The sequence below is a fragment of the Hyperolius riggenbachi genome, chromosome 5, assembly GCF_040937935.1.
Source record: "Hyperolius riggenbachi isolate aHypRig1 chromosome 5, aHypRig1.pri, whole genome shotgun sequence".
Lineage (NCBI taxonomy): Eukaryota > Metazoa > Chordata > Amphibia > Anura > Hyperoliidae > Hyperolius > Hyperolius riggenbachi.
Genome location: NC_090650.1, coordinates 393,702,341 through 393,730,136, shown reverse-complemented (window position 1 = coordinate 393,730,136; position 27,796 = coordinate 393,702,341). Strand labels below are relative to the sequence as shown.

Sequence of the window (27,796 nt, the reverse complement as noted above, 5' to 3'; positions counted from 1 at the left end):
GCTCTCTGAAAACTGTGGGTGGGGCTTAGTTTATAGGGAATTAGAGTATTAAAACAAAAACAAAAAAGTATTTGGCTTGAGGAATGCCCTATAAACAATAGGAAAGGAACACAATTATGCAATGAGTAAAAGTTCATCTCGGATCCACTTTAAAGCAGACCTGAACTCTCGCATACCAGATAAGAAAAACACAGAGAAATCCAGCCTGTGTCCACCCTGTGTGTGTTTAAAGAGAAAAGCCTGTCTAATTATTGCTCATCTGCAAGTAATGAACCAGTGTAATTTGATTTGTCAGCTGATAGGTGAACACAAGGAAATTAACCCTTTCTGTGCTCCAAGGATACCAGGAAATAACCGCACCACAGCACCTCTGTGGGAGCTCTGAAAGCTGTAACAAGGATTTTTTTCTTTAAAGGTTATTATGCTGTTGCTTATCTTTTAAATCAGAGAGGATGTTCTGGACTCAAGATCTGCTTCAAAGAGGAAAGTTAGGAGACACTAATCAAAAATGGTATGAGCACACCACAAATCAGTCAAAACCGCAGATATACAACTGAATGCAAAATAAATGAAAGCCATGACTTTATGGGATGCAAGGCACCCATACATTTGGGCTTTGTTGGAAAACCACATGCAGTCTGAACCTTAACTAAGCAGGAACTGAGGGAAGTGTGGTATTCTAGTGGCTGGAAGGAATAAAGCTGTCTATTCTGGGACTGAACAATAACCCACTCACCGAATGGGTACCAGGGAAAGAACAATATTAAACACTAGAGGTCCGAATGGACCAGCCCTATGGGTACTGTACAAAAGACCGGTCTCTTTATTGTTTAAAAATTAATACTCATTTAAAAGAGAGGAACCAAGTCAGTCTAGGTACCTCTCAATACACATTGATACACAAGTACTCTGCTGGTTCACACTGTTATTGCACATATAATACAGGGTGTCATTGCCAGAGCCGGGACAAGGTCCTCCAGCACCCAAGGCTGAGACACCAAAGTGCGCCCCTCCATCCCTGCCACCCCAGCTGTCACACACTGATTGCTATTAGACTAAGATGCTCCACAGGGCCCACAACCTCCCCAACACCTTAATATCTAGTTATCTGGCTTGCAGTCACTGCTATGTATCCCACTTTCTTATTTCTTTCTGCTTCATACACAATTAGGAATGACCCCCTCCTACACTGCGCCCTGAGGCTGGAGCCTCTCCAGCCTATGCCTCGGCCCGGCCCTGGTCGTTGCTGATCCCCTCCACTATCTATCGTCAATAGGAGTGAGGTGTAGCTAGCCCTGATACAACATTTGGAAATATACAGTGAACAACTGACAGTAGGTGGGCTCACTGTGTGCGGCTAAAGCGCCCCAGTCTGTTATGAATAGGCTAAAAGCACAGAAAATGAGGGGAAGGGGTAGCAGGACTCTGTCAATACAACTACATGGGTGCTGCACACATGTATACAGTGTTCCTAATGCTTCGATACGAGCACTGTGTATCCTCTGCCTCTAATATCATGAACAAGCATGCAGATCAGAGGTTTCAGATTGGAGTCTGAGTGCATTAGCCTCATGCCAAAGAGATCAGAAGGACTGCCAGGTAACTGGTTTTGTTTAAAAGAAAATAAATATGGCAGCCTTTATATGCTTCTCAGCTCAAGAGTCCTTTAAAGTGACATTGACGTACACTGACAAACTAAACATTTTCAGTGAAAATTGCCTGTCAAAATGATCATTATTTTTTTGTTCCAGAAATATGCCAAGGAGAACCAAACACACATTAGTGCTGTTGGTAAGAATTTTAGGAGGAAGTCTTTTCATTTGACAATCAATGACCTAAAAGGATGCTCTCTCTACCTTATTCTCCATTCCAATCAATTTGCTGTATTAGTCTTTTTTTGTTTTGTTTTTTTAAATCACATACTGTGTTTCTGTTACCCGAGCTTGTTTAGGGTACCTTTAACTAGTTACTGCATCCTGTGCAGTAATATTTACGTCCTGCAGGACTTCATCTGAAGTCCCAGGGATGTAGATATTAGTCTACCGCCGCTGCACACTCCTCCTCTTCTCTGCGTTGCTTTTCATTGTCATATTTGCAAGTAAGGGCTTGTAATTAGTGAAGGATGCAAAACAGAAAAAAATACACCTTTATTTCCAAATAAAATATTGTCGCTATACATTGTAAAGGGGAAATATTTTAAACGTTGCATTAACCGGGACGAATAAAATATGTGGGTTTTATCTACAGTAGAATGTTTTATTTTAAAACTATACTGACTGAAAACTGAGAAAAATGGTAATTCATTTTTTCCATTATTCCCCTTAAAATGCAATAGAAAGCCTAATTGGTGACGAAAAAAAAAAGACAGATCATTTTGTTGTGAGAAGTAGTGATTGAGTTATTGGCAAATGAAAGGGAAGAGAGCTGACTGGTGAAAATTGTTCTAGTCCATAAGGGAAAAAAACCCTCAGTGGTCAACTAGTTAAACACAAACAAGCTATAAAGGCCGTAAATCAGCCGTAATAGGTAGAAAATGGGAAAATAGTGGTCTTGGGCCTGGAGAGATTTCATTGGCCGATGTCCTGGCATGTCACGTCTCTCGGTAATGAAGGCATTCATGAGGACGAGAACACTGTGTTGGCAAAATAAGCGGCCTCCCGCTGCTCTCAAAGAGCGCGCTGATTGACTGACTCACCAGGACTGATTGGAGACAGCGGAATAAATGGCTGATAATTTGTCTACATGTCACTTCCTTCAGAGTTAATATCCTGAAGGAGAAGCAGAAAATGTCATAACCTCCTTATTTTGTTTTCATTTTTTGTTACACATCGCTGAGCCGCGCGTTTTCTAGCCCTGATGCTGGCAAAGGTTTTAATTCCTTCCACAAGCTCAACAAGCAGCCATTGGAGTGACTGTTCTTATAGTTAGAGATCTTCAGATAAAGGTATGGAGGAGAAAATGTATACTGTATGCATTTCTGGCATGTGGATTGTGACAGACACTAGAGGTGAATTTCCATAACGTATTGCCTGCTGTGGGGGAGACTGCATTCTGTGCAGCCTTTCTGCAATCAGTACTTGTTTTATGAAGAGATTAGAATGAACGGTAGCACCAATGGCCACACCCCTATCTGCCCACCTGACCATACACCAGTCTCTGAAAATGTTGCCAAATCATCCCATTAAAGAGAAACTCTAGTGAAAATAATGTAATAAAAAAGTACTTTATTTTTACAATAATTACGTATAAATGATTTAGTCAGTGTTTGCTTATTGAAAAATCTTTCCTCTCCCAGATTTACATTCTGACATTTATCACATGGTGACATTTTTACTGCTGGCAGGTGATGTCAGTGGAAGTAGCTGCTGCTTGCTTTTTTGGCAGGTGGAAACTGCTGTTATTTCCCACAATGCAACAAGGTTCCCACAGTGTGATGTCAGGACCTTGGGTCCTGACATCACACTGTGGGAGGGGTTTCACCACAATATCCCTCATACAGAGCCCCCTGATGATCTATTTGAGAAAAGGAAAAGATTTCTCATGGGAAAGGGGTATCAGCTACTGATCTGGATGAAGTTCAATTTGAAATTATGGTTTCTCTTTAAAGGACAGCTCCAGCAAAACAGAGTAAGCAGTTAAAATCTTACAGAACCGACAGGTTTTGGACTAGTCCATTTCCTCATGGGGGATTATCAGGGTTTTGTTTGTTTTCAAAAGCATTTCCTAAACGTCAGTTTAACTGCAAAAAAATAGTAAGGTGCCAGCCAGCCTCCCTACCCGCACAAAATTTTGGCAGTTAACTTTAGCAACTGCCATTCAAGAAATGCTTTTGAAAACAAAACAAAAACCCTGAGTATCCCCATGAGGAAATGGACTAGTCCAAAACCTATCATTTCTGTCAAGTTTTAACTTCTTACTTTTTGCGATGGAGTGGTTTAATAATTTCAAAGTATTGAGCTGACCAACCCTCAGATAGAAAATGGAAAAGAAAAGCAAACAAGATGAGTGCTTAGGGATCCAAGAAGTTAATAATGCAGTAATCATAAAACTTAACTTTTAAATGACAATAGTGCAAACAGACAAATGTACTAGTGCTAGTATGACAAACAACGATATCAAATCCATGTGTTACATCAATGTGCAGTGATTGGCCTGCTTTGGGAGTAGGTTGGGGTACCCTGCATAGTGTTGGGTAGAATGGGCAGGGATGGAGGAGGAAAGATGGAGAGACTCCCAACAAGGCACCACCATTTAAATGTATAATTCATTAACACGTGGAGTGCATAATGGGGGAAGGTTTATTGGGGTAATGCTCGGCTTAGCGGGGGTGACTCCAGGCATAATTTAGCTGCCACCTGGATGCTGCAGATTGGGGACTGAAAAAAATGCCTGTTTACATTTCTTCCCGTAAAACCCCTTTCACAATTGTGAATATTTTTTAAAAATCTAAAAAACATTTGTACAAGAAGTACATTTCTCCAAGATTAAAGTGCACTTTAAATTACCATATATCCTTGAATATAAGTCGATCTCATGCATAAGTCGACAATATTTGACCCTTTTAAGCTGGAATATTTTTTATTGACTCAAGTATAAGTCTACCCAGCAAAGTTAATGGCAGCACTTGTGGACCAGGAGGGTTTAACGACTGCACTGCATACAGTATTGCCACCATTAACCCCTCCCATCCCTTAAAGAAGTCATCAGGCATAATAAAACATAGCTGATTTACTTAGCTGGGGCTTCCTCCAGCCCCTTGCTGCTGACATGTCCCACGCCGCATCTCTGATCGCAGCCTCCAGCTCGGGGTCCGCTCCGTGTGCAGAGGCCGACCATTGCTACTACACCTGCGGGAGTGCCGCTGTCCATCAGGTCCACGTTATCTGCGGCGTACTGCACAGGCACAGTAGTTCTGCGCCTGGACAGTTCGCCACGGACAACGAAAGCTTGACAGTGGTGCTTCACGCAGGCACAGTAAGGACGACCTCGAGGTCGGCCTCTGCACCATGCAGGGACCCCGGGCTGGCGGTTGTGAACAGAGCTGTCAGTGTGGGAGAGACAGCTGCGAGGGGCTGGAGGAAGCCCCAGGTAAGTAAATCAGCTATGTTTTCACTTGCCTGATGACTCCTTTAAGTGCAGCCACCTAGTTGTAATTGTTGTGGCCAGGACATTTATACCTGTGTTTTCTTAGCATTTTCTTTATCATGGAAGTGTCTATTACCACTGGGTAATTTGCTGCAAATTTGAAACGTCATTAATAGTGCACACATTACTCACTGTTGCTTGTGACTCGTGTATAAGTCGACCCCTATACTTTTATTTAGGGAGTCAGACCTAAATTTCTAGACTTACATTCTGGCATATACAGTACTTGTATTCTAGGTTGCCGTGACTGATCGGTCAAATTTGTACTTCTTACTGTAAGTGACTTACAGTAAGCAGTACAAATCTGACCGATCAGACCGGTTCATCTCCTTATGGAGAGTACATTCTTAATTTTCACAAGCACTTTCTGAATGGCAGTTATTCAGTCCAGTGTGCATCGAGAAGGCAGTTTGGCTGACATCTCTGTATTTATACTTTCCATGGAGTGCAAGAATGTAAAGAATATAGGAGATACTGGAGATACTGAGAATCCCCAATGAGGAGATGGACTAGTCCAAAACCAGTCAGATCTGTCTTATTTTTTTACTGCCTACCGTAAGAGACAGCAGCATAGGAGAAAATTCCTGCATTTTACTCTGGGAGAAATGTGCTTCTTATAAATATGCGCACACATGCATTTTAAATGTTAGGAATTTGTTCCGTGATAGTGGTGCTTTAACAGGTCAGCGCTGTGTAAATATAGGAAATAGATAAATGATAAATCAGATTCTCCGCAGGCGGGCAGGCCAGGCTTTATTCTGCTGCCAGCTGAAAGCGCGAGAGACTTAACCCCTTCCAGCCCAGTCCTGCTCTCGCCACAGTCCTCGGTCGCCTCCCATTCATCTCCATATAATTTACAGTGGCCCGAAATCATCTATTGTAACTGTAACCGCTTGTAACAAACTGCAGGACATCAGAGATCGCTGGTCAATAGCCTGATTTAAATGTACAGCTCGCATTACAAATTAGCAGGCAAATATTACATTTGCTTAATGGGGTAGAGCACTTTAGCAGCCTTGTTCACCGGCAAAGAGAAGGAGAAAAAAAAAAAGATTTCAAGTGAAGCAGCACAGAATTTCCCATTACCCGAGGTGTAAATTGCTTCATTTAAGACTATCCTATGACTATCTTAGCAATGGAAAGGAGCTAACCACTGAAGTATATGCCCCCCCGCCCCCTCCCCCCTTCTAGGGCATTATTTAAAGAGACTCTGTAACAAATTTTTCAGCCTTATTTCTTCTATCCTATAAGTTCCTGTACCTGTTCTAATGTGGTCTGGATTACTGCAGCCTTTCCAAGTTGCACCGTCTCTGTAACATATCTAATCTTCTTTTCTTTGTCAAGCTTTGTCGACTCAGAGAGGAATTACAATACAGATCTATACCTGATTATGGATGATCTGCAGAATCACCAATAATACAGATATAGTACTAACCTCTAGACACCTGAAGCGTGTAAGTGTTTGGTGTAACAGTAGGAATTGAACCACCGGAGTAGCAGGTGGTCCAATAAGTAGAGAAAGACTCTACTGCAGTCAAGGGCTCCAGGAGGGAGAGTCCCCGACTGGTTTTGCAGCAGGGCCCCCCTCTGAGGAGCAGGGGACCCCTGCAGGAGGACTGAGCACCTAAAGGTTGGGTGACAGCCAGAAAAGTCGGGCAGGTCAGGTCGGCAACACACAGGCAGATAAAGTACAGAGACAGGAGACTGATTCGGTAACCAGGGACAGGCAGGGTCGGCAACAGTAGATCAGATGTGCAAAGGTACCAAATCAGAAAACAGAAGAGAAGTCAGGAGAGATACAATTCATAATCAGATATCCAATAATGCCTAGTCTTGAGTGTGAGGTCCGTGGTCTCACACCCAGGGGCTGGTCTAAGGAATAACACAGATGATATACAATATTCCTAGTCTGGGGTGTGAGGCCTGTGGTCTCTACACCCTGGAACTGGTCTAAGGAATAACACAGATGATATACAATATTCCTAGTCTGGGTTGTGAGGTCCGTGGTCTCTACACCCTGAAACTGGTCTAAGGAATAACACAGATGATATACAATATTCCTAGTCTGGGGTGTGAGGTCCGTGGTCTCTACACCCTGGAACTATGCTAGAGAATAACACAGATAATAATACAGTGAACTGGCTAAGTGTGGATTTCCAGGTCCTCCTGGTTCCACCACACTGAAGGATCTGACTAAGGTCTGAGTGCTAACACATCGGTATTCCCAACGCCAGACAACCAGCAACTGAACAGCAAGAGATATATATAGTAAAGCGCTCCACAGCGCCGCCCAGCTCCCATCAACCAATCACCTGCTGAGCTGGGATCAGCTGACTGCCTTGATCAGCTGACCCTTCTCCTATTGGCATAAAGAGCCTGTCTTGCGGCGCGTGCGTAGCTCTCCATCTGTGTGCACTACTAGGTCCAGACAAACCAGAAGCATGTTGCTGCGGGGAAACCGCCGCTCTGTGCACGGATTCCGCCACCTCACTGCCAGAACGTGCGGCGGTTTCTCCGCAATCCGTCACACATATACACACACACACAAGCATCACTTCCTGGTTAGCGGCCATGTTTTTTGTTTGTAAACACTGCCTAAAACTGGCGATTAAAAGAAAGGATCGCGGCGGGGAGGGGCAGGAACGGCAAAGATGGATCCAGGAGATCACAGTGACTCGATTGGTATGTTTTTTTATTGTACAAATCACACAGTACAGATTCTCTTTAAAGCGGACTTGAACTCAGAACTTCCTCTCTGCTCTTAAAGGGGAACTGAAGTAAGAGGTATACGGAAGGTGCCATATTTATTTCCTTTTAAACAATACCAGTTGCCTGGCAGCCCTGCTGATCCTCTGCCTCTAATACTATTAGCCATAGCCCCTGAACAAGCATGCAGCAGATCAGGTGTTTCAGACTTTAAAGTCAGATCTGACAAAACTAGCTGCATGCTTGTTTCTGGTGTTATTCAGATACTACTGCAGAGAAATAGACCAGCAGGGCTGCCAGGCAACTGGTATTGATTAAAAGTAAATAAACATGGCAGCCTCCGTATACCTCTTACTTCAGTTACCCTTTAAAGATAAGCACCAGCATAACGTTTAAAGAAAAACATTTCCTTGTTAAAGCTTACAGAACTCCTGCAATAAACTTGCAGCGTGCTGATTTCCTGCTTTCATTAAAGCAGAGAAAGGGTTAACCTCCTGTGTTTACATATTAGCTTTGTCTGTCGAATTTCTGAGCCGACACAGAGAGCTCAAATTACAGTTGTGATTACTTGCAGGATGAGGGGAAACTAGACAGGCTCTTCTCTCTAAACACAAACAGGGTGGATTTCTCTGTGCTTTCCTCGTGTCCTGTGCAAGAGTTTAGATAAACAAACAAAACAACTAACCGTCCAAGTTAGATTGTTACCTGAAAAATGTAAACTGAGAAGTACCGGGAGCCCACTATAGTGTCGTTTACAAATATTCAAAAGAGATACTTAACATACAGGATGGAATAATACTCACAGATGTGGGCTACCACGCAGGTGACTCGGTAAAATGCTTTCTGCAAGCGTGCAGCAAAGCATGTAGCGTCTTTCAGCTAGATCGCTGTTTTTCACATGGAGATGAAGCGGGACGGTCAGCTTAAAGAAGGTTAAAAATCAGGATCGGAACTCGCCGCTCGCGTAAACGATGGTAAAAAGCGGAACAGGTGCTGCCCATTCACTTGAATAGACAGTGCTTTAACCAGGCCTTTGGAATCAAAGTTTGAGTTGGAGCCCAGGGTCCATACGCAATTAACTTTTTCTCTTTAGTTTTCTCCTAGGTGATATTTTTAAACTTTAAAACCACCAGCAAGCAAGAAAATGCTCAAAAAAATTTTATAGTATTTTTTCAACTACTTTTTGGTACTTTTACAATTACAAAATGCTAAAAAGCTATTTGAGATAGAAGATGAAAAATGATCTCCAAGGAGAAAACTCAGATGAAAAAGTTAATTGCATATGGGCCCAGAAGTCGGAATCTGAGCACTTTTTGGGTACCTGGAGTTGGTGGTTTCATAAACTGAGGAGTTGATGATTATCAAATACCCGCAAGTACTAGAGTAGCATGACTGATGCTATGGTCTCTCTACTCAAGTACCGGGGGACACGCTAATAGCGTAACTCATGGTCCACAATGCCGGGCGTAACGGTAATATTGCCATACGCTGTGTGCGGCGATATAATCAGAGACGTACTTCAAGGTCTTTAACCAACTCCCGACTAACGCCGATTGGTGGCGGGAGGGTAGCAGCTACAGGATGGCCTAACGCCGAAGCGTATGCCCACTTGAGTGGCGGAGCTCCACTCCGTTCAACAACCTGCCAGCCGCGATCATTGCTGGCAGGTTGTTAGAAGAAGAAATGACCATTTATTTACATTGTACATCGCTGCGATCTAGCGCAGTGTTGTACTGGGGACAGCCCTGTCATTTGGCTGTCCCTAGGAGCGGCTCACAAAGCGATCGCTCTCATAGGCTGATGCCCATGAGATACGATCGCAGTGATTGGATCTCGGGAGAGGGAGGGAATTATTTTTTTAAGTCATTTTTATTAAATAATAAAATTACAATAAATAAAAAAAAAAAAAAAAAACTAAACCTGGCAGCAGCAATCAGATGCCACCAACAGAAAGCTCTGATGATTGCAAGAAAAGGAGGGAAGACTCATTTGTGTGCTAAGTTGTATGGCTGTGCAGCAAACTGTTAAAGCTGCTGTGTGCTGAATTGTAAAAAATGGCCTGGTCACTAGGGGGGTGTAAGCCTGTGGTCCTTAAGTGGATAAAGGGATAACATGGGCTCAGACTGCTATAGGGGCTGCCATGTTTGTGATCTCCTTGCCTGCAAGCAGTGTTTGAGTCACACACCCGCAACCAGGAGGTGGAATCAGAGCATCTGAACTGCATACTTGTTCACTCAGCGATTAAGAGGCCTGTCACTGCATCCAGACAAGTCAGAACCAGTAACTGTCCATTACTGCTTAGTTCAGGTTCCCTTTAAAAATGTCCTCTGGAGATGTACCTGGATTGCCTGCATTGCTGTTTATATACACCCCTTGAACCGAAGGCCGAGCCTGAGCTGGCTTTCTCTCTGCTTGCCTGGATTGTCCAAACAGATGGTGGAGGAAAAAACAGGGAGGTCAAGCAGGACGCCATCCGAGGTCTGATCCCATGATCACTTGGAAACCGGCTCGCAGGTCACGTGACCAGCGTTTTGGGTTCTGCGAAATGGTACTTGTGCATTATTTATTTCTGCAAATGTGAGCTATTCAACGTGTGAGAGTGGTGGGGGGAGGGGATGTGCATAAAACCTTGGAAACTCTCCACACGCTTCAAAATCAATGCTCCAGAGCTTTCCACACGGTAACCAGGCAGATTTCCAGCTAGCTTTGCCGCTGACCATGATAAAGTGTACTCACTTCAACATTGCAGAAAGGGTTAACAGCCGCTGGTCATCCCACTCCAAATCACAGGGGCCTGTACAGCAATGTTCACAGGGATCCCCCGCCATTAAGATACATAAACTGCAATTTCATCACATAAGCTTAACCTATTCTCCTAGTCAGGAGTGTAACTAGCGGGAAGCAGTCCATACAATTGCAGGGGGGTCCAGAGCTGTGGGGGCCCCAACTACTAACCTTCCCTTCCTCTGATACAGGGGACTATACTGCAGATCAGGTGGGTTTTGTGGCTACACTGGTTATGGGTGTGTATTATAACGTGCCCGGTGAGCTGGGGGCAGGGTCAGCCAAACGAGCCAAATGACGGCTCTCCCCGCTGCGGCTTAAATTCCAAGTGGTGTTAAATGCTATTCACCCTCCAAGTCATGGCACCTTGGAGGGAGAAGTAATTTGGGGTACCGTAAAATGACCCTTGCGTAGGGCGTGCAGTATAGCATTATTGCTATAGCGACTCCCAGATTCGGCACTCGCCGGCATGCACCCAAACATCCTGCTTCAGTGAAGATCATGATGGCCATGGTCTTATGACCCTTGGAAGATGGGCCCCAAGACCGTGATGGGCCCCAAGTGGAGGCAATGGAAGTGGTGTGAACATTGGAGAGGAAAATTTTGCTAGGGCCCCATGAATTTTCATTAAGCCAGCCACTGCCCCTAGTGTTACTACCCCTTCCTCGTACCTTAAGCTTTCCCGGGGTTAACCCCTGACCTCCCCACAAAGACGGAGCATACAGACAGGAAGCTGTCCAGATGCTCACACTGTCAGCAATTCAAGTACCAGGGAGGCAAACACCCGGATCCAATGGGTTGTATAGGTACAATCCAAGAGAAGGCAGCGACCAGGTCTCCACCTGGATTTATGCAAGTTTAGCTTTTTATTGAAGTTTCATAGCAAGAAATTGTGATCGGTTACTAGGCTACTTAAAAGGAACCCGAGGTGAGAGGGATATGGAGGCTGACATGTTTATTTCCTTTTAAATAATTCACATTGCCTGGGCTGTCGTGCTGATCCTCTACCTCGAATACTTAAAGCCAAAGACCATAAACAAGCATGCAGATCAGATGTCTATGACAAATCTGACAAGATTAGCTGCCTGCTTGTTTCAGGTGTGTGATTTAGACCCTACTGACCAGAAAGATCAGCAGGACTGCCAGGCAACTGGTATTGTTTAAAAAAAGAACATAAACATGGCAGCTTCCATAGGTCTCACACTTCAGGTTCCTTTAAAAGGACACCTGAACTGAAAGCAACATGGTGGCTGCCATATTTATAACCTTTTAAACATGGCAGTTGTTTGGCAGCCCTGCTGATCTTTTGGGCCTTAGTAGTATCTGGATCACACACCTGAAACAAGCATGCAGCAAATCCAGTCAAACTACAGTCAGAACACCTGATCGGCATATGCTTGCTCAGAGTCTATGGCCTCAATTCACTAAGCAGTTTAGACTAGTCTACAGATGGTTTTTAGTCTACTAATGGTTTGGTCAGTTGCATCAAAGGGGAATTCACTATTACCAAATGTTTTAGGCCTGTTTTTAGACCTGGTCTAAAACATTTGGTAATTAGGTGGGTAAAGCAGGGGAAATGATCAAAAGATGCAATTCACAAACGAGTAGCTATGACTGACATACTTCTCCTCTGATGAGCTCTCCTCTGCATACAATTAAACTCCTGCATAATTCACTCAAAAGGTTCCATCCTCACTTCTAAAATTCCTCACAGAAGTACTTTACCTACAGAAATCAGCTGGTCTAATCTCTGTCAGAAAAAGTGGGCGTGGTTTCTCCTTGTTTGCCTTTGTGAATTGTGTAATTACTGAATGTTAGACCAGGTCTGAAAACAGGTCTAAAACTTTACACCAAACCATCAGTAGACTAAAAACCATCTGTAGACTAGTCTAAACTGCTTAGTGAATTGAGGCCATTGTCTAAAAGAATTAGAGGCAGAGGATCAGCAGGACAGCCAGGGAATCTTCATGGTTTAAAAGTTAAAAAATAATATGGCAGCCTCCATATCCCTCACAGTGCTTAAATAACAAGCTATTATTGCATTAATTCCGGTGGAGACCCAGTCACCTTCTTCTCTTGATCCCACCAATAAAAGCCCTCTCCCTCCACAACTCCTTCCTGACTCCAAACCTAAATTTCAGGCAGGGTCACACTTGTTAGAAATCTTCATTCTCCAAAAACGCAATCGCCATGTATGTCATGTATTTCAATGGCACCAAATGAACAGCAGCAGTCATTTGCAAAACGTACGTGGCGGCCAATTCTCATAGGCTTTCATTGATTCCATTGGCATCAGCATCACCTGGCAAATCCAGAAAGCTGTGCAGGACCCGTATTAGAGTTCCACTCATCAGAACAGATCAGTATCTAATGGACTGGTGTGAACGGATCCAATTGTTTTGCATCCACATCGATCTGTTCCATTTAGTTCTGCTAAACGGAACTTTTTTGGCACAGTTTTGAACTCAGCCTTAAAGGATAACCGAGGTGACATGTGACATGATGAGATAGACGTGTATGTACAGTATATAGTGCCAAGCACACAAACAACTATGCTGTTCCCTTTCTTTTTTTCTCTGCCTGCCTGAAAGTGTTACATTTTAGGTATGCAAGTGACAGTTTCTGTCCGGGTCGGGACTGGGTCAGATTATAGTATAAACCTCACTGATAAGTAATTACAACCATAAAATACTTTTCTGTCAGTAAATGGCTGAACAGAGACAATGAAACAGTAAAAACTGAAAAAAAATAGATTTAAATATAAAATAAAACTGTGGGATAGCTAAAAAAAAAAGTCAATTTAGGAGAAGGAGGATAGATACAACTGTTTTTCTTGTCAGTTTTTTCACCTCAGATGCCCATACACATTTGACTACAGTCGCCCATCGGGGATCAGGACCCTATCCACATGGGTGACATCGCTGGGCCAGCCGTGTAGCTGACAACGCGTTCTGTCGCGATGAGGGGGTGGAGAGAGGATGGAGCAGTGCGTGGGTTAAGTTGGCCACCACTCGGCCAAGTTGATCCACTTGGTGAATCGATGCTCGGGGGCAGCTATACACACGCTTCATGATTGGCTGAGGCAGTCCTCATCAGCCTCCTCTGCCGACTTTAGCCAAACGTGTGCGAGCCTTTCGTTTGAAAGAGGTGGAAATTTAAAGTGACCTTGAATTGTTTACAAAATAATAAAAAACTATCAGAGTAATTAACCATGACCGGTTCCTTATTAACAGCAGGAAGACCAATCTGCTAAGCCACTGCTGTTGGCAGATGTTGATTGGCTTCTCCCTCACCACTTTGGTAACCAGGGCTTTGGAGTCGGAGCTATTTCTGGGTACCTGGAGTCGGAGGTCTCAAAATTAGGAGTCAGATGATTTTTGTAACCCCTCCATAGCCATGCAAGGGTTTGTGGAGTAGGAGTCAGATTAAATTTGGGTAGGTGTTTAAAATACATGTAAACACAGTAAAATAAGGCATAAATTACTTTTCTCCTATCCCATCCTAAGGATGAGATCACAATGAAATATCTTTATACAAAGCGATCAGAAATGATTGCCTCTGATGGCCAAATCTAGAGTCTGATTGTAGCTTCACTTACATACAAGTACTGTGCCCGGGTTCCTGATTTAAAGGACAACTGAAGTGAGCTGTATATGCAGGCTGCCATATTTACTTTTCAGCAATACTAGTTACCTGGCATCCTGCTGATCCTGTGCCTCTAATACTTTCAGCCATAGGCCCTGAACAAGCATGCAGCAGATCAGGTGTTTTTGACATTATTCTCAGATCTGATAAATTAGCTGCATGCTTGTTTCTGGTGTTATTCAAATACTACTGCAGCTAAATAGATCAGCAGGGCTGCCAGGCAACTGGTATTGTTCAACAGGAAATAAATATGGCAGCCTCCATATACTTCTCACTTCAGTTGTCCTTTAAAACATCCATTTTGTCAACCCTGCTGAGGAAAAGAATGGCTGGTAGCTGTGAACAACATGGAGGACTTAGATTTGAAGCATCAGTTGTAACCGCTTTCTCTAAATGCTGCTGGGATGATTTGCTGATGTAACGACTATTAGCACCAGCAGTGATCAGATAGGAATGATCTGTGTGCCTTTCATGTTCTCATGGACATTATTATTGGCTGTCATGTACATCACATGATTAATCACAGCACACTGTAGCCTAAAGGTGACTAATGACAATCACTGCCATGATCGGTATTGACATGCGACAATCCATAAATGGCTGTAATGAACTCAGGAAAGAAGAGTCAGCCCTTCCTATACAAGATGTAAAGCCATCACAGGGCTATAAGATGTCCAAGGATTCTGTCTGAGCAATAACTGCACCGGACACTGATATTTCAGTGGCATCTCACCCATCAGAACCAGGACTACAGCCTCGTACACATGTACAGGGTGTGCCACCCAGCAGGGATCTGTACTCAATCCCTTGGGCGACACTTCAGGGTTGAGGCAGTACAGACACATCGCTATCCTGCAGGTTGAGCGGGAGGCGAGGTGAGTGGAGAGAACATTGCAATGCAACATTGCTAGACTGAACTCAACTGAACTGAACCTCAACTGAAGGGGAGGGTGGGGCTCCTGTACTCACTTTGACAGAGTGGTTATTGGTCATCTCGGCAGAGTTTCATCTAGACCAGGGGTGGGGAACCTATGGCTCGGGAGCCAGATGCGGCTCTTTTGATGGCTACATCTGGCTCGCAGACAAATCAGCAGAGGTTGATTCACAAAGTTACACTGCTCAAGTAAAATTTTAAAAAGTAGGCACGCTACTGCTGTAGCATAAAGTTGAAGAGAAATCGAGAGCCCAATATGGTGTAGTATGTTAAAATTGATTGGATAAATGAAACAGTGAGATGGTAATACTCACAAACACGGGTTACCACCTAGGTAACCACTTATTAGGCAGGTGAGGAGATTAGACCTGTCCTCACTCAGGATTAAGAAGTCGCTCTCTGTAGATAGGAAGAAAGGGGGAGATCACCCCTCCACCTGGGGTGGACTCAAATATATTGGTAGGTGAACAGAGGCGCCAGAAGGATAAAAGTACATAAAATTTTTAAAAAATTGCTGGGAGGAAGTGGTGGACTCGCCTCCGTTAAAGCAGACACCAAGGACTGTAAATGTATAGATATACACATTTATTGAAAATACCCCAAAGATGCAACGCGTTTCGCGGGCACAGCCCACTTCTTCAGGCAATAAGCAGGGGATAAACAACAGCAATTCAGTAATAGCAAGCAGAGCACCTCACCTCACACATTTACCGTACTTGTATGTAGTTTTAAGCCTCATCTACATGGGTAGATGAGGCTGCGATCCGGCGGCTCGATTAGCGCGTGCGCCGCATTAGATTCCCCGCTCGTCCCCGCCGCCGGCGCTATTGTCCCCTCGCGGGGAGCGAGCAGGGAATCGGCAGAAGCAAGATCCGTCCTGTCGGATCTTATCAATCGAGCCGCATCAGCGGCTCGATTGATAAGGAACATCGCGGCCGCATCTACGCGTGTAGATGCTGCTTTAAAATGTAATTTCATAAGAGCCATACAATATGTTTCAAATATGTGGCGTTCATGGCTCTCAGTTTAAGAAAAGGTTCCTGACCCCTGATCTAGCGTGTGTATCAGGCTTTGTGGTCAAGCTAGTCTTAAACTAAACCCATCCAAAACCTTAAAACTATATGCAGGTGCGTGTATGACTACAGCCACAAAAGTACATAAAGAACCACTATCGTGAAATATTAAAAATGTAAGATACATGTAAAGACTTACACATAAAAAAATACATTTCTTCCAGAGTAAAATGAGCCATTAATAACTTTTCTCCCATGTTGCTGCCACTTACAGAAGGTAGTGGAAATCTGACAAAACTGACAGGGTTTGGGCTAGTCCATCTTTTCATGGGGAATTCTCTGCATGGCCTTTATTCTTTATAAAGACACTCCCTGAAAAAGATTTATACAAAGATGCTGGCCAGCCTCCCTGCTCACCGCACACTTTTTGTGGCAGTTGGAAAGAACAACTTCCATTCACTAAGAGCTTTTGAAAATAACGAAAACCCTGAGACCCCCCCCCCCCCCCATGAGCAGATGTGCTAATCCAAAACCTGTCAAGTTCTGTCAGATTTCTATTACCTACTGTAAGTGACAGCAACATAGGAGATAAGTAATTTATGGCTCATTTTACCTTGGAAGAAACGTACTTCGTATGTGTTTACATATACCGGTATTTAAATGTTATGTTTTTTGTGATAGTTTTCATTTAATTCACTAACCTTTTGTCAATCCACACTATGGTTTGATATCTCCCAGACAAGGGGACCTAATCTCTAGACAATCATGAAAAATATCCAGTTCTGGTTTTTAGGATCATTTGTGTACTTGAATGACCTCAAGATTTAGTCAATCAACCCCAAATAACTCCATAGTAAAAGCAAGAAATGTGTTCTGCAAGGAACTGTAGCTGCGCATACACACATTACTATGATGTATTTGCGTATATAGGTAAGTGTGGCATATTTACACGCTTAGAATATAGAATATAGAGCTCCTGTATTTCGGTACATGTAAAGGCATGGACCACACTTGGTTGAATTATGTGCGTTTTGCCGAGCATAACTCACACGGCCGCACTGACCATCGAAGTCAAGATTTCTGACATTCATCCAATGTACTGTTTGCACTTTTTTGTGTGCGTTTTTTGGAAACAGGACAACATTTCATTTATTTTGCACAAAGTGCATGTTCGAAATTATATATCGCCTGAAGAAGGAAAACCGCAAACGCAGGAAATTGGGTGCTGAAAACGAGATCACTGAGTGAACGCAGAGTGCCATAAACTCAACCGCTGATGAAAACAGAGGGACAAGTGCGCTGTCTGACTTAAGAGACCTGGGAGTTGGGGTGAGGGCGGATTTCACAAGTATAGTACAGTAATTATTATTAAAAAGCCAAACCACCTGAGATTTTTATTATGAAAGCCCTCACTGTTCAGTAATAATCTAAAGGTAAATATCTCCACCCGACCGGACCACCAGGCAGGAAGTTCAGCTTTACCACTGAACCCAAACCAGTCTTCTCCCATCCCATGATGTGGCATCTTGCCCAACTTCTCCTTCCTACTTAAGGCTCGTACACACGTGCAACTTAATGCACGACCAACTGCACAACATGATCAGCCGCATGACTTGCTGTTTACACAAGAAGTATGTACGCACGCCCTGATCAACTAAACAACCAATTTAAATACTGTGTGCACACCAACATGTCCACATTCAAAAACAACAAATTGTTAAAATGACACATGTGACCAACCTGCTCGATAGTTGAGCAGCTTGATCAGCCTGTTGGATCGGGCAAACAGCCTCTTATCAGTTGGGCGTCTTGTTGTTTGCCAGCTTACACATGTCCAATTATCGTTCAACAGACTAAAATAGTTCAGGGAAATAGTTGCACGTTTGTAGACACCATTAAGGAAGGTGGGTGAGGGGCTGCTTCACTGGATGAAAGTCAATGGTAGTGGTCAGTGGATGAACGTCAATGGGGGTGGTCAGTAGATGAACGTCAATGGGGGTGGTCAGTGGATGAACGTCAATGGGGGTGGTCAGTGGATGGAAGTCAATGGTAGTGGTCAGTGGATGAACGTCAATGGGGGTGGTCAGTGGATGAACGTCAATGGGGGTGGTCAGTGGATGAACGTCAATGGGGGTGGTCAGTGGATGAACGTCAATGGGGGTGGTCAGTGGATGAACGTCAATGGGAGTGGTCGCTGGATGGAAGTCAATCGGAGTGGTCGCTGGATGGAAGTCAATGGGAGTGGTCAATGGCTGGAAGTCAATGGGAGTGGTCAACGGCTGGAAGTCAATGGGAGTGGTCAACGGCTGGAAGTCAATGGGAGTGGTCGCTGGATGGACGTCAATGGGAGTGGTCGCTGGATGGAAGTCAATGGGAGTGGTCGCTGGATGGAAGTCAATGGGAGTGGTCGCTGGATGGAAGTCAACGGGAGTGGTCAACGGCTGGAAGTCAACGGGAGTGGTACGGTTAAACTTCCATGGGAGAGCCAAAGCTCTAGGCTAGAGGTCAGGTCAGAAAATGATTTTACTTTAGACTGCCGAAGAAGAGTGAAAACTACTGTAAAACCAACCTATCTGTAGTTTTAGTTTCAGCATCTTTTGGAAGATAATAAAATAAATAATAAATAAACATGTACAAAGTGCAGCAGCTCATGGAAACCAATAAGGCATCATTTTTAGGAACAGCTGACCACATTAAGCAAATGAATACTAATCTGTAAATGGCTGAGGCAGGTACCTACAAAACAACAATGCTCCCATAAGCATTGAACAGCCTTGCTGTGGCCAGGAGAAGGAAGAGTAAGTAACCTATAAAAAGGCAGTAAAAGCATTGGCTAAATGTATCATCCATACTTTTCACAATGCAGCTTACAGCATCCATTTCATTAGAGGCTAAAACACATAATATTTTATACCATAGCAACCCAGATATATAAGCGATTGCTCTTACAAGGCTCAGAGGTACACTGAAAATACTGTGGCTTCAGCAGTGATCAATAAACAAGAACCATTTTCCAATCAAAGAAAACCGTGTTCATTACGGAGTCAGCAAATAAAATATCCGGAGCTCAGAAGTTCTTCTGGCCAAGTTATACTTTGTTACCTAAAAAAGATAGGTGTATTTTCAACGCATTCAAGATAGATTAAAAAAAAAATGTTATTGCTGCTACTTTGAGACTCAACAGGAACAGATGGGAAAAAAATCCCATTCAACAAAGTACTGCCTGCTTCTGGAATGCCCATGGATACAAATCTGCTTTAGCTTTCTCCCACCACTAGAGGCCACTATTGGAAGACCAGCAAAATATTCAAGATAACAGAAAGGCCATCTATTTACGAACAGTGGCCTCTAGTGGTGAATTCTAAACAAATGTACTTTTATCAAAAAACAGCCCAGCAGCAGAAAGACCCATTCAGTAAACCTATGCCATCTCTTCAAAACTTGTACCTGGTCATATTAAAGGGAACCTGAAGTGAAAATAAACTTATGAGATAATGAACTCTATGTGTAGCACAGATAAGAAATAGAACATTAGCAGCAAAGAAAAGAGTCATATTGTTTTCCAGTACAAGAAGAGTTCAGTTACCTATGAAAAAGAGCTTCTCTAAACTATTTGACCCACAGGGTCAAATACAGTCCTGTTTTCTGAAGCACTTAGCCAAGAAACAGTGAGAGACAGCTTGAGAAAAGGTTTTACTGCAGGAAGATTCAAAGGGTCATTATTTCTGCTTGTGTACCAGAGCTGGATTACATTAAACGTTTTATACATACCCGGGGCTTCCTCCAGCCCCATATGCTCCAATCGCTCCCACGCCGCTGCAGTGCCGGACCCCACACTTCCGTCAGTCGGAGCCAGTCTGACATAAGAGAAGTGCGCTCTTTGCATATCTCTCCAGCAGCCGCTAGAGAGATACGTAGAGGGCGCACTTCTCATGCGTAGGCTGGCCACATTTGACGGAAGTGCGGGGACCGGCACCAGCGCTGCAGGAAGACTGAGGACAGCGGGGTGGGAGCGATCGGAGCGCATGGGGCTGGCGGAAGCCCCGGGTATGTATAAAACGTTTATTGTAATCCAGCTCTGAGTCCCTTTAAGGGTCTTAAAGTTACAGAAAAGTCAATTTTAAAATAACGCACATTTTTCTGACAAACTGACTTTTAAAGGACCCACAGGCATTTTCCCCTTAAAATATCTGCAATTTTGTTATAATTCAGTTTTTGTCCTGGCAGACGAATGAACAAAATAAATATATATATATATATATATGTTTTTTGTCTCATAGATCTTTGGTAAGGTCTTCTCGTCATCCGCAGAAGATACAATTTTGATCCAAATCTGACAAAACTGCAATAACTCCAATGGCAACGGCACTTCATTCCAGATGTAGGAGACCTTTAAATCTCAGGAGTGAGGAGCTGTTCTGCTAATAGCGCATCAGATTATTCTTTTCACCTTATTTGGAACAGAAGGAAGGAGCTGGCCGGTTTCTTTAGGCATCACAACCAGAGCATTCATAACACCTGCTATGATTAACTGGACGGGAAGAGACTCACTGCTGTGTGTGAATCTGCTGGATGAAGTAACCATGAACCTATGAAGGCACACGGTGATGCTAGTTTCTCAAGGATATGAATGTGTCAATCTCTATCTACCTACAGACAACTGTGCAATAGAGGATCCTTACAAAGGTATTGCCATGTTGATATATTGTTAGACATGAGATACTGACACTGTGCTAGAGTAGGGCTCATAGGCCATTACCATGGTTTTTCATGCAGCTGTAAAAGACACTATATACCAGTGATGGCTAACATTGGCACTCCAGCTTGGGTGGAACTACAAGTCCCATGAGGCATTTCAATACTCTGACAGCTCTATGCATAACTCGGGGAAGCAGAGGCATGATGGGATTTGTAGTTTTGTCACAGCTGGAGTGCCAAGGTTAGCCTTCACTGGTATATACCTACCAGGGCAGCCCAACACCCAGGTGGCCAATTTAAAAATACAGATGGCTCCTAAAAAAATCCTACTTGATCTTGGATTGGACGGACTGGCTCCTAAATAAAATTTGTATTTATTTTAGTAATTTTTTATATAGCCCCGACATCTTCTGCAGCGCTGTACAGAGTATATTGTCGTGTCACTTAACTGTCCCTCAGAGGAGCTCACTATCGTGTAGCGTATGTATCATAGTTTAGGCCAATTTAGGGGGAAGCCAATTAACTTATCTGTATGTTTTTGGGATGTGGGAGGAAACCGGAGTGCCCAGAGAAAACCCACACAGACACGAGGAGAACACACAAACTCCTTGCAGATGTTGACCAGGCTGGTATGCGAACCGGGGACCCATCGCTGCAAGGCGAGAGTGCTAACCACTACACAACAGTGCTGCCCAACAATCTATGCTAATCTGTCCAACCCTGGCACATGCTTATATTCTGGTCACTGAGCTGCTGCATGTGGATCACCCACTACAAGGCTGAAAGAGAATGCCAAGCAGTGGAGGAAACGTGGCTGGGCAATAACTGAACTAAAGAAGACCAAGTGGCAGGACCCTTCAACACACTCGTTCTCTGCACTCGTTCTGTTTCTTGGCAATGAAGGGAAATGCCTTCAGTGTCAGGAGTTGCGGGATGTACCACAATGTATCATGGGATCAGGAGGTGGGGTCAGGGGTTGTGGGACGTGCAACAAGGTATCATGGGATGAGGAGATGGGGTCAGAGGTTGTGGGATGTACTACAAGGTATCATGGGATGAGGAGATGGGGTCAGAGGTTGTGGGATGTACTACAAGGTATCATGGGATGAGACAGTGGGGTCAGGAGTTGTGGCATGTACCACAAGGTATCATGGGATGAGGAGGGGGGGGGGGGGTCAGGGATTGTGGGATGTACCACAAGGTATCATGGGATCAGGAGGTGGGGTCAGAGATTGTGGGACGTGCAACAAGGTATCATGGGATGAGGAGATGGGGTCCGAGGTTGTGGGATGTACCACAAGGTACCATGGGATGAGACAGTGGGGTCAGGAGTTGTGGCATGTACCACAAGGTATCATGGGATCAGGAGGTGGGGTCAGGTGTTGTGGCATGTACCCCAAGGTTTCATGGGATGAGGAGATGGGGTCATGAGTTGTGGGATGTGCCACAAGGCATCATGGGATGAGGAGGTGGGGTCAGGAGTTGTGGGTTGTACCACAAAGTATCATGGTATGAGGAGATGGGGTCAGAGGTTGTGGCATGTACCCCAAGGTATCATGGGATCAGGAGGTGGGGGTCAGGGGTTGTGAGATGTACTACAAGGTATCATGGGATGAGGAGGTGGGGTTAGGAGTAGTGGGATTTACCACAAGGTATCATGGGATGAGGAGGCGGGGTCACTTTTTCATTCAAGCGCCTTCCCATTTTTCCCTGAAGGTTTAATTCTGGTCCAACGTGTGGACACAGGAAGGCCAGGGGAGGGGTGTGGGAAACCAGCTCACATCCACTGCAAGTTTGAAGTAATAAAGTTTTGTACATGTAGAGTAGATGAGTGGCGGGTTCTCATTTGTGTACTAGTGCAAGAAATTTTGCACCCAGCCTCCCACCCTTCATTTAGGGGGTATACTATACAATTGAAGACCTGTGCACCGGGTTCATTGGTTGTATGTTTAAAGCAGTACAGCCCCAGAAGCGGGAAATGGCTATTTGGTTGCCAGGATTAGGCAGGTGTATATTAGACACTTGTGTTAACTATTGGTAATCTGGTGCCCAAGTGGTAAATTGGGTGCCCGATCTGGTTAGTAGGCGATTGGCTACTACATAGGAATTAGTGGTTGCAGCCAATCGTATACGATCAGCTACAACTATCAGTCATTTGGGCACCGCGGTCAGGAGGGCGTATGTGTTAATGCGCCATCTGTGAGTTGGGCGCCGGGAAAGCTGAGTGACTGCTCTCCCTGCTGCTGCTTAAGTGTTAGGCACTTACAGTGGAGAAGGTTAGGCATCAGGTTGTTAGGCACTTACAGGGGGTTTAGGTATCAGGTGGGGAGATTCTTGTTACACACTTACGGGGGGGAGGGGCTTAGGCATTAGGTGGAGGGCTCTTGTTAGGCACTTACAGGAGATTATTTAGGTGAGTATGGTTGCTGGGTAGTGCATAAGTAAATATTGGTAAACTAAATTACCAATATTTTGTAGGTCGCTGCACCATCCAGTGCCCATCTCATGTGGCACCACTGCAATTCATACTTGGTCTGAAAGGGTTAGTTGGGGGTAGAGGTCTTTGTTAGGTGGGGTAATGAGAGAGGGAGATATATATATATATATATATATATATAAAAAAAAAAGAAAACAGATCCTTAAGTTGTGCTCAACATTGGCAAACAGGGGTCATAAATTGCACAGATCTCTGTGATTCTTAAGAATCTGCACTTTCACATCCAGGAGAATCAATGGTTTGCCTAAAAAAAGACATGATTAGCAGTAAACTGCAATCTGATTTGTTCATCTTCATCCACACAGCATGTGAAAAGAAAGAAATAAGCAACACAATGCCCTGAAAACTCGGGTACATCACTAATTGCATGTAGAAATAGTTTTATGCGACCCATTCTACAATTACAATAGCATAAAGAAAAACACAAACAATGATTACGTCCTAATAGATAGGATTCTGCTCCTGTTCACAGAACCTCTGGACTTTCTTACCTTTCTCACTCACACTTTCACTCTCAATCTCAACATCATCACAACTTGTGTACTCCGGCGTGGAGGCCAATTCTTCTTCCGAGCTGCTCAATGAGATCTGGCGCGTTTTACCTCCCTTTTTCGTTTTGTGTGGCTTGGGTGGTGGCGGCCGGACGGACTCAGACTGGTCCGAACTGAGCGAGTCATTCCTTAGCATGGTTTCCATTTTTTCCCTTTTGGTTTTCCTTACCGCAGAACTTGGGTCCAAGTGGTGCTGCTTCCGTAAGGAATCAGTGCGTCTTAACTCTGGCCTATCATTAGGAATGGGGCTCCTTCTAGGAGTTGGGGGACTATGATTTGAGTTCCTTTGTCTACCAGGACTTGGCCCCTGCACATCTCTAGTTCTTTCTATAGAATAAGAGCGTTGGCTCTCCATGGCCGCCCTACGTTCAGATGCAGACCTTTGCCGTGACGGCCTGTCTAGCCTCAGCATGGACATCCGAGACTCTTCTAACTCCGTATGAGCTAAAGAAACGTCACTATGTCTCCTTTCATGCCGCGCCCTCGACACCTCCGCATGGATGCGCATCTGTTCTTCATAAGGTTGAGGTTTAACTGGATATCGAGCCAAATTAGGGTCACTCCTATACCTTGCTTGATATTCCTCCTCTCGCCTTTGTCGCTCATATTCGTCCCTGTCCTGAATGTCCTCCTCATCTACCGAATACTCATTAGAATGCCTCCGACTCCTCCGGTAATCGCCGTGCTCAGGTTCGTCGTACATCTGAGGCCCTCGCGGTGATCGCCGGTCAGAATAATCTGATGGTGATCTAGGCATTGCGCTGTCTGATGTACCATACTGCGAATGTTCCCCTATATCGTCCCGAGAGTCGTATCTTCGATTCTGGTCTCTGGATATCGATGGACTTCTTTTCCTGTAAGATGAAGGATAAACACAATTACTCAATGACGACATAGTAGTCCTATACATACTATAGTATCAGTTTTATTAGGTCTTGCTAAATGTTTGCATACTGACACTGCCACTGGTATAGCATGCCTAATATGTAGGAAACTTATTAGGGTTATTCACAAGTATTACAAATCATTTACAAATAGCCAATCTCATACAAATACAGGGTGCAGTCAGAATACTCTAAACCAGGGTTCAGGAACCTTTCTGGCTGAGAGAGAGCCATGAACGCCACATATTTTAAAATGTAATTCCTTGGGAGCCATACAATAGGTATCAAACGAAATATAAGTACAATTGGAGTTTTGGGGTAGGGCGAGTAATTTAGTAGTGCATGCTCCAGCAGTAGCGTGTACTACTTTGAACATTTTACTTGCGATGTCACTCTAAGCTGCGCTTCTTGAGCGGCGCAGCTTAGTGAATAAACCCCTACTGATTTGTCTGTGAGACAGATGTAGCCATCAAAAGAGCCACATCTGGATTTCGAGCCATAGGTTCCCTACCCCCGCTCTAAACTATCCTGTAAAGATGGCCCAATAAAACATCACATTGGATCTCTATACTCGCGATTTGCTGAACATTTAGCGAATCCCATAGCCGATAGTGGAAAGAACAAATGGGTGCAGCTTGGGGTTCAGGTTGACACTGAAAAATGGGTTGACTGCTTACTCCCCCCTAGGCAAGTGTCTCCTTGTGTTAGGGACAGACTTATCCAGTTGTACGTTTTGCACCAGTTACCTTACCCCTGTCTGGGTCTCTAAATTTATCTCTAATGTCTCCCAACACCTGCCCTAAATGCGGAATATCTAATCTGAACAATCTTATTTACATTTAATTATGGCAATGTCCACCTGTAGCACATTTTTGGACACAGGCTGTGTATTTCTTGCAAGACTGCATGGGTTCCTCTGGATATCAAAACCTGTATTTAATCTGACGGATGAAGACACACCCAAATGTGAAAAGGCTTTCCTCATAGAAATGCTATCAGCTGCAAAACAATTCGTAGCCTTTCACCTAACCCTGGAAGACTGGATAACGAAAATTAAGTACCCGTTCCACACAAAAAGCTAGAATTCCAGCATAGAGGTTGTCCCTCTAAATCAGGTATGTCAAACCAGTCCTACGAGGGCCGAGATCCTCATACATTTTTGATACAGCTCAAATAAATTGATGGCTCTGAATCAGGAAAGGTGTGGTCCATCAGGTAGAACACATTCCTTTCTTTCTCAGTCCATGCATAAACACTGGCATGGATCTGGCCCTCCAAGCCTGGAGTTCGACACGTACTCTAAATTCAACAAAATTTGAGACAGGTGGACAACAAATTCCAATTTATGGTTACATCTGTACTCAGTCAGATCTGCTTTATGTTTGGTTATCTTCAGGTACCTATGACTTATGTATGCTGTTTACGTGCTGTATTTAGGCCTCCTTGTTATAACGTCTCACTTGCTCAAAACTGTAATACCTTGTCTGCGTGAATCAATATTATCATACTCTTGGTCAATGAAAATTCAAAAAACAAAAACAAAAAACTATCATGGGCTTTCTGCTAAGAATGCTCAGCACCAGGCCAAAATGTAAAACATAGTCCAAGCCAAATAGTTTATTAAAATGTAACATTTATCAAACTAAGTGGCTTAACTATAAACACCGTGGAAGTGGGGGTGGAGCTATATTGAGGCCAGCTCCTCCTCTCTTCCTGCAGAGTCCAGCAGTTTAAAGAGGAACTCCAGTGAAAATAATGTAATAAAAAAAGTGCTTCATTTTTACAATAAGTATGTATAAAGGATTTAGTCAGTGTTTGCCCATTGTAAAATCTTTTAAATCCCTGATTTACATTCTGACATTTACGGTATTACATGGTGACATTTTTACTGTTGGCAGGTGATGTAGCTGCTGCATGCTTTTTGGCAGCTGGAGACAGCTGGAAACAGCTATTTCTCACAATGCAACAAGGTTCACAGACAGAAGACTGCCAGGAGTACCACGGTCCTCAGAGGTTCTTGTGGGAGGGGTTTCATCACAATATCAGCCATACAGCGCCCCCTGATGCTTTATTTGTGAAAAGGAATAGATTTCTCATGTAAAAGGGGGTATCAGCTACTGATTGGGATAAAGTTCAATTCTTAATTGGAGTTTCTCTTTAACGTTTACCTTCTCCGGTGCTGCTTTGGGTTTCCTCGGAACTTCTTGACAGCCTAACACTCTAAGCTGCAAACCTCTGACTCCGAATACATGTCACGTGATTGGGAGCTGGAGGTGTGCAAGCATCGAGCACGTGGATGCCAGGAAGAAGAGAAGAGACAACGCATTGCTGGAGCCAGTAAATATTATGCTACTCCACTATGTGGGGAGAAGGTGTGGTAGTGGAAAGGTGTGTGTAGGCATGTGCGTTTTACCAGCCATAAAGCGAATTTAGATCCAAGGAGGAGGCCTTATGCTAATTTAGCTGTGGGGAGACCCATGGGTTGTTGGTGTCTGCTCAAACGGGCAATGTTTCCATCAGAAACACCGTCACCAATGTGCTCCTCTTAACCTCCTTAGCGGTAACCCCGTGCTGGACACGGGGGTAAGCCGCCGGAGGGTGCCGCTCAGGCCCTGCTGGGCCGATTTACATAATTTTTTTTTCAAACACGCAGCTAGCACTGCAAATGTGCAAAGTGCTAGCTGCGTGTTTGGTCTGATCGCCGCCGCCCGCCGCCGATTTGCCGCTATCCGCCGCGCCGCTCGACCCCCCCCCCAGACCCCTTGCGCTGCCTGGCCAATCAGTGCCAGGCAGCGCTGAGGGGTGGATCGGAGCACCCGCCGACGTCACAACGTTGGTGACGTCATCGCGATCGTCGCCATGGCGACGGGGAAGCCTATACAGGGAATCCCGTTCAGAACGGGATTCCCTGCGGGGCAAAAGCGCCGGCGGCGATCGGA

The 27,796-nt window shown here is 44.3% G+C and overlaps 1 protein-coding gene across 48 annotated transcripts in view; it reads right to left on the bottom strand.

Moving 5' to 3' along the window:
• The window catches only part of RIMS2 (regulating synaptic membrane exocytosis 2), an 816,797-nt gene that overhangs the window by 431,581 nt on the left and 357,420 nt on the right, over positions 1-27,796 (bottom strand). For all 48 annotated transcript variants that reach the window (XM_068237786.1, XM_068237812.1, XM_068237820.1 and 45 more), the window contains one exon: positions 23,914-24,827. In XM_068237786.1, the coding sequence (XP_068093887.1) occupies positions 23,914-24,827 (914 nt within the window). The remainder of the gene's footprint in view (positions 1-23,913; positions 24,828-27,796) is intronic.